The sequence below is a fragment of the Gossypium hirsutum genome, chromosome D05, assembly GCF_007990345.1.
Source record: "Gossypium hirsutum isolate 1008001.06 chromosome D05, Gossypium_hirsutum_v2.1, whole genome shotgun sequence".
Classification (NCBI taxonomy): Eukaryota; Viridiplantae; Streptophyta; class Magnoliopsida; order Malvales; family Malvaceae; genus Gossypium; species Gossypium hirsutum.
Genome location: NC_053441.1, coordinates 440506 through 448603, shown reverse-complemented (window position 1 = coordinate 448603; position 8098 = coordinate 440506). Strand labels below are relative to the sequence as shown.

At 34.3% G+C, this 8098-nt stretch overlaps 1 protein-coding gene across 1 annotated transcript; it reads right to left on the bottom strand.

Moving 5' to 3' along the window:
- Positions 1 to 3274: 3274 nt before the first annotated feature.
- On the bottom strand, positions 3275 to 7813 carry LOC107907495 (adagio protein 1). Its single transcript, XM_016834894.2, has 2 exons — positions 7322 to 7813; positions 3275 to 5404 (listed from the first exon to the last, which is right to left on the bottom strand). The coding sequence occupies exons 1-2, from the start codon at positions 7543 to 7545 to the stop codon at positions 3796 to 3798; spliced, it is 1833 nt and encodes a 610-aa protein (XP_016690383.2). The 5' UTR covers positions 7546 to 7813; the 3' UTR covers positions 3275 to 3795.
- Between the last annotated feature and the right edge of the window lie 285 nt (positions 7814 to 8098).

Here is an 8098-nt window from a genome sequence, read left to right as displayed (position 1 = left end):
TTTAGTTAAGTGAATTTAGTTGAATTAAAGTTAATTGAGTATTAAGACTAAATTGAATTAAGTGTGAAAGTTAATTATAAAATAGAAAAAGATGAAAGGACTAAACTAATAATTAAACCATAAAAAGTGACAAGTGTGTGGTAATTATGAATACATGTGTAATAAATATATGTATATACTTATTAATTAAGTAAAAGATATTTATATATTATATTATTATAATATAAAGTAAGGAAATAAAAGATAGAAAAGATAGAAAAAGAGAATAGAAACTGAATAGCAAAACGAAAACAGAGAAGAAAAGAAGGAAAGAAAGAAAAGGGAAAATTTAGCTTTTGATGTTCCAATCTCAATTGGTAAATCAAATTAAGTCTTTTTCTTATAATTTTTGAGTTTTTGGTATCCTAGAACTAAGTATTATTGGATTTATGTTGAAATTTTGTAAGATACTAGATTTTTTTAGACATGGTTCATGTTGGGAAAGATGATGAATTAGGGGTTAGATTAATTTAATTTCAAGTTAGAAGTTAGTAAAGGATTTAATTGTAAAATAAAGTGTAAGTTTTGAATAGTAGGGACTAAATTGAAAGAATCCCGAAATTTGGGATTTGTAGTGAAATTGAAGAATTAAAATGAGTTTATAGTAAGAATTAAGAGAGAATATGGAGTTAGATTGGGAAAATAAAATTAGTATTGATAAGGGATTAAATTAGAATTGAAGTAAAGCTTAGGTATAAATGGAAATATTTAGATGAAATTGTGTATTAATGATTTTTTAATTGTTTAATTATGTAGCTAATGTTGTACAAGAGTCATTGTCCGAGAAAGGAAAGGAGAAGGTGGACAAGGAGTGATTCGGAGAAATTTCGGTTAGTATTACTATAATTCGAATTTAATTATTAATTGTTAAAATTTAAATTAATATACATGATAAGCAAATTGAGGTAAGTATCATGATTGAATTAAATGATAAATACATATTGGTATTGAATTTATTAATAACGATTGTTGAATTTTGAATAATATGTTTAGTAAATAAAAATAAGGTGAATATCGATATTGAATTAAATGATATTGAATTGTATGTGAATTGAATGGAAATTACAAGTGATATGATATGAATTAAAAGAATTAATGTGGTATTGAAATACATATTGGATTGAAAATTTTATTTAAATTGTGAACATGAGAAATTGTGAATTGAGATATGATTATTGAATTAAGATGGAAATTGTAATAAAAAGTGAATTAAATACCCTATTAACTAGTCGGGCTAGTCGGATATAGTTGGCATGCCATAGGATATGGAAGAGTACGGGTTTTTGCCGGCTTACTGATCAAGCACTTATGTGCCGACTACTGTTACTGTTACTGATTCGATACTTTGTGTGTCGAACACTGTTACCATTACTGTTACAGATCCAGAACTTTGTGTGTTGAATACTGTTACTATTACTACTACCGTTACTGATTACTGATAAGGTACTATGTACCGTTTTAGGCACAATGTGTCGTACTGGTGTGTTTGGTTGGATCCGTGTATCCGCCAAAGTCCGAGTCAAGTTAATAGGGGTAAATGAATAATTTTGATAATATAAAAATTATTGAATGATCTTGAAAATGAATTGCAATGAGATATTAAATTGAGATACAGAAATGAAATGTATGAACCATGGGTTCAAGAAATAGATAATGATATAGTTCATGAAATGTTTTGGTAGTATGAGATGATGTAAAAATCGAAGTGAAATTATCTGAACTATGTTTTGATTAAAAAGTGGAAAGTGAAATTGAATCGAATTGTGATTGAATCGAAAGTGAATTTGAAATAGAAAAATGATTTGAATACCTTATGAAATAGTGAAATAATATGTGAATTTAATTGAATACAAGTTATTGAAATTTATTTATGGATTTAATGTATAAATTGAGTGTTAAAGTTATTATAAGTGTAAATTGATTATAAATGAACGCATCGAATTGAAAGATAGTTATTATTATTATTGTTGTTGTTGAAACAAGTTGATTTAATGTATTAAATGTTTATTGAAAGATTATTAGTATAAATTGAATATGTATATTTATTTGCATAATGTTATAAATTTGAATTATAGTAATACCACTGAGTATACCCATACTCAGCGCACGGTTGTTTCCGTGCGCAGGACAATAGAAAGCCAGGGTCCGGTCCAGCATCCAGAGCAATCCCGACTTCAGAGAAATTTTAGTGATGTACATTCTTTGATAATGTGACATGTATCTAGGTGATGTATTGATTAAATTATGCTGTCTCTATTTATTCGTGAATTAGTTATAAGTTATCCGATATGTTCGGTAATGTTTCGTAACCCTGTTTCGGCGACGATTTAGGGTTAAGGGGTGTTACATGAATATTGATTCACCATACCGATAATCGAATCGTCGTTTAGAACTCGTCAGCAGAATTTTTTTAAAAAAATTATTAGCCCAATGACTTAAATAAAAACTTTTGAATAATTTAATAATTTAAATGAAAATTTTCAAATAGTTCAATAATCAAAATATAACTTTTTTATTAAGTGACCAAAATGAAAACTTTTCCATAATTTAATGAGTAATTAGTGTAATTTACCAATTAAAATACTAGTAAGTTGAAAAGACATTTATTATTCAATAAATATTTTATGGTTATATGCAATTAAATTTGGATTTCTGGTTTGACTTCTCAACATTTGGAGTTGAATTATCTATTCCGTTTCCTTCAGTCATAATTTTCAATAAATATTTTGATTAACATTCAACATCAAAAGCCTTGTATTATTCACCATGAAAACTCACAGGTGAAGGTATGGTTGAGTTAATTAAACCCTAAACTTTAGATCCTTAATTAGATATAAATGGCATGAAATATTAAAGATGTAAGGGGTAAAAATACGATTTAAAAAATACTTTGAGAAAAACGACGGTCAATTCTTCCGGAAACTGAAATAAAAATGATAAAGATGAAGAGAGGAGGCTACTTGAGATCAAATCAGCTGGGTAATTAGGATTAGTTTGGAAGCCCCAAAAATACCATCAGCTTTAGCGGTTTTCAAAGCATATGGTTTTATTTTAGGCGACCTTCTATTTTCTTTTTTGATTATTGTGTAATTGTGTTTGTTTCTTTGGATCTGTCAACTCACTTAATAAATCCAGATGGTTAAGTTTAAAAGAAACGTAAGGGAAAAAAGTTGTTTGTGAAGATCTTAAAGTCTTGGAATAAAAAACCGTAGGCAGTCAATAATAATAGTAATAATAAAGAAAATGCAAGATCCCTCTTTTGCAATTTTTTTTAATTACAGAATACATCAATTAAACGGATGGGGCACAACAACTACTACCCTATATATATATATTATCTACCTGTCTGTCTGTCTGTCTATCAAATACTGCTATATCCTAAGAAGCAAGAACAATCCATGGTGAGCATTGTCAGGCAGTTCACACAAACCTTACAAAAATAAACCAAAACAAAAGAACAATTTTTCCAAGTTTCTCATTTCAAATTTTTATCCCGAGCCAGACCAACCTGGTACACCACATGGCTTCACCTATTACAAAAGTCACTGCCATCACCACATCATCTTTTTCGTCTCGTCTCTTTTCTTTCTTTTTCTTTTCTTTTCTTTTCCCTTTTTTTCTTTCCTATTAACCGAAGGGTCTTCACCAATCCAGTTGTGAGAATTGTATCTCAATCTTGGGATTGGTGAAACTCATTTTGAATGGATAACGAATTACTATTTTATTTTCCTCTTTTAGCCATGACAGTGATGATGATCAGATAACTGAACTTGTCAGCGATAGTTCGTGGAGCTCAGTTAACATCCACTCCTCACCTGTTTGCCCGCCGAGTACAATCGCCCTTGTCCCACCAACAACACAAGTACTGTGACCCCAAGCAAACCTCGGCGGTCGCCCTGGCACATTCAGTATCCGCCACGTAGGTTTTTCATCGGTTGGGTCCAGGATATAAAGTTGGGAAGCTGAGTGAAGACCAGCAACAGACCCACCAAAGATGAGGATTCTTCCACCAGGAAGGCTCACGGCAACATGATCAAGTCTTGGAGGGGGAGCTATGCCACCTGGATTTCCAGCACCAGGCATTCCACTCCCAGTTACACATCTCCAACATGGTTCCTCTTCACTTAAATCCATTGTGAATACATCACTGGAACGGAACCGGAGTGGACCACTCTTAGCAAGACCCCCAAACATCAATATTTTCCTACCACCATATACTGACAGTGTGTGACCCAAGCGTGAAGGTGGGGTCCATGCTACAGGTATCTCTCTCCACACAGGTTTTTCCATTGAAAGATCAAGCAGGAAAGTATCACTAAGCAGTACTCCTGAATCTGCACAACCACCAGAAACAATCAGCTTAGTCCCATCGAGAGTGCAGGAGCTGTGCCATGATCTAGGAAGTGGTGGAGCCAATCCTGAGATCTCTCGCCAGGTTGGAGGCTTTGCATCCAAATCTAGCACAAAAACATCATTAAGCAGGCCCTGCCTTCCACAACCTCCGAATACCACCAGATGAGACCCATTTACACAAGATAGTGTATGTCCCCAACGACCCGGTGGAGGAGAGCTCACCTGGACATGTTGCCACTCAGGGTTGCTTGAATTTAGATCCAACACAAAGGTGTCATTCATTGGTTGCATGTTTACCCCTTCACCACCAAAAAGCACAACACGATTGCCAACAGCACAAGCACTAAAGTTGCACCGTGAAGGTTCAACAGCACCTCCAACAGTAAGTTTCCTCCATGCAGCTGCTTCAAGAGTGGTCAATTCCCTTGCCAGCCTTACCCACCCAAGTCTCTTAGCACCAGGAACTGTCTCTAAAACACGAGTAGTCTCACAACCCCATGCATTTTGACAGACCATCCGCCAAAGATCCTCATTTTTTGTCAGCTCATAAAGTCGCCTACAGACAGAAGCAACTGATGCAATATCTCTTGGTGTCAATCGTGAAAGTATCTTGAGAGACAGCACCTCATCACTCAATTGCAATATCCCACAAAGCCCACGAGAGACATTTCGGTCTCCAACTACAACAGGACAAAAAGCAGAAAATCCAGTTCGAGAATGATCAGATGACTTCAAAGACTCCTTTATAGAAGATACTGACACTGGATGTAGATCAATGTTTGCCTCTGTGAAGAACTGGATCCCAATAACATGAGTGATTGTCTCATCATCTCCGTATATAGGTGTAAGACGCAATCTGTTCATCAATGGAGATCCATCCTTTCTAAAATTCAACAACTCGCCTTGGAATTCAATTCCCTCGTCAAGGCATCTTCGTATTTCTGAAACAACGGTGGAATCCACCAATGGGTGTCGTCTTTTTGCAAATGGTCCTCTACATTGCAAGAAACGGCTGAAATAAAACACACTAAATATCAGAGAAAAGCAGAAAAACTTACAACAATCAGTAACTCATCGCAAGATGAATGATAATTATACTTTTTTCACTTTCCACGAGAAAATTTATGGGTGGCAAGGTGCATGACTTAAGTAAATAGAAACAATAAACAAAAATTTGCAAGACAACTTTAGTAAGTAGTGTACAATATCAATAATACAATATGTGGAGTAGGGGGTATGAGACTTCAAATTTAAAATGAAGCACCATTAATTGGAACAAAAAGAACACAAAAGGATACATTTTAGAAAAAAAAGTGGCAACGCAACATAGAGCCATCATCAAGGCATCACCATTAGCTCCTCCCTCATGCAGTTGTAACAAACAAGTATAAATCACCAACACAAACAGATATGCAACTTTAGAGGCCTCATAATGCCAAGGAAAGTACAAATTACCATCTCTAGAACACATGGCTAACTATCAAAGTAGTTTCATAGTGCATTGAAAACATGAGCAACAAATAATTCATCGATGCATAAATGATCCAAAACCATTCAAAAGAACCATAAACAACAATTCTATGAAAAAATAAGAAACATTAATATAACACAAAACATTAGCTAAAAAAAGAAAAACTTCCTCAGGTAGTGGCAAAAACCTTTTATTGATATGTAAAACAAAGATGCAAAACTACTCAAAAGAACAATCAGTGGTTCAATTACGCAAATTATACTATAAGTCAGAAATTGGTGTAGCTTACAAATATCAAAGAATAATAGAAATCAAAGATAATGAATAAGATGGTAACAGTCATCAGCTTCAACTTAAAACGTAGACAAACAGAGAAAGAGATATTTTTACAGCCATAATATAGAAAGATATTAATAGTTCATTCTATCCAACTGCATTCTTTAGAAACAACAGAAAATATAATATAAAAACAGAAGGTGCCCCCTAGGACAGGAACCTTTTATCAACTGTAGGATGATTTGAAGCATTGAAAGTCTAAAGCAACCAAGATGAAGTAAAAAAACAGCACATATACAAATCAACAAGCAGCATGCCCACTTGATATAAGCTTCCAATCCCTAATCTCAATATCAATATCACAGTGATAAGCCATCAAAAAAATATATCACACTTCTAAAGGTATAAACTAGTTAAATACCAAAAATGCTACACAGGTTGAACTGTTGAAGGTTCTCCTTCTAGCGTAAATCCTGTTCTACTGGAACCACAGAACATCTCAGAACATTCAATCTCAAAGTTCACACCAGAACTCCCCCAGATTAGTTACTTCCTAGTTAATGTATACTTTGTAATACATTCTGACCAAACATTTTATTTAAGGAAATCAATACCATCAGTGCTAATTTTAAGTTGGTTCCAGACAGAAAATATGAGGCACTGCCACACACCTGATATGATGTGCATGTTACACAGCCTGAAACATTAATGAGGGTAGCATCTTTAAAAAAACCCTTACATAGAAACTTCAAAAGGGCACTTCCCAGATCTATATTCATTAAACTGCAAACGAATTTTGGGTTTCTCAGTAGAACAGATAACATGTCAAAAGTTAAGTAATATTACCTATCTAGGAATATTTTCAACAATCTTCAGCCATAAACACAATACCCCCCACCAAATGCCAAATAACCATTAGGGAAAAAAAGGTGGATAAAAAAAAACCCAATAAGGGTTTTAATTAATCAATAAATTCTACCGCAGAGAACTAAGACAATAGTATATTTTATATTATATCTGCACCCATTTCATACACTACTGAAAAGCAACCTAAGAATCTAAAAAAAGAGCTCTACCGAAGTGATATACGGAAAACAAATGAGGAAACAAAAGATATAAGAGATAAATTAATAACAATTCTCAAACAAAATAAAGGAAGCAGAAAACGTAAAAGGGACTAACCAATTGCGGCCAAGAACTTCCTCGGCGCGATAACCGGTAACCATCTCAAAGACGGTATTGACATAAATGATGGGATGGTCGGACTCGAGAGCATCGGTGACGACAAAGCCACAAGGAGCCGTTTGCAGCGAGGTGGGAATAGGGAAAGGAACAGGGGCGCCATCATTGAGCAAGAAGCCCTCATCTTCATCTCCACTCAGATCAGAATTACTATCCCACTCCATATATTTCTAGAAAAAAAAGGGGGAAAAAGAGGCAATCGAGGCGGCGGGGTGTTGTTCTTCAACCCATGGAGAAGAAGAGGGAGATAGCAGAAGAAGAAGGGGATGGAGCTGGGATTCAGTGCGAGAGAAGGGAAGGGGGAGAGATAATGATGAGTGGTGTGCAATGTTTCGGCAAATTAAGCTAAGGCCTATGGTGAAGGAAAGGGAGAGATAGACAGTTGTACACATTACATTTCAATTGTGCCTTTCTCCTTGTTCGGTCCAACTATCTTCGCTTTTGGGCTTTTGTTTTCTGATGATATATCTCATTAAATTTTGGGTCCACTGCAGTCAAAGTCACTCAACTATTAGTAAATTTACGTTTCGGTCATTCAACTTTAAAAAATTATAAAATGATAATTAAACTATTCTAAAGTTTTCATTTTAAGTCACTAGATTGTTAAAATCGTTGTTGTATGGCCTTCTCTATTTACACCGCCTGCACCAACCGAAAGCTCTCATTTCCTTTCTTTTCTACAATTTTTTTATCCATAAATCTATGAACTAAAATCTA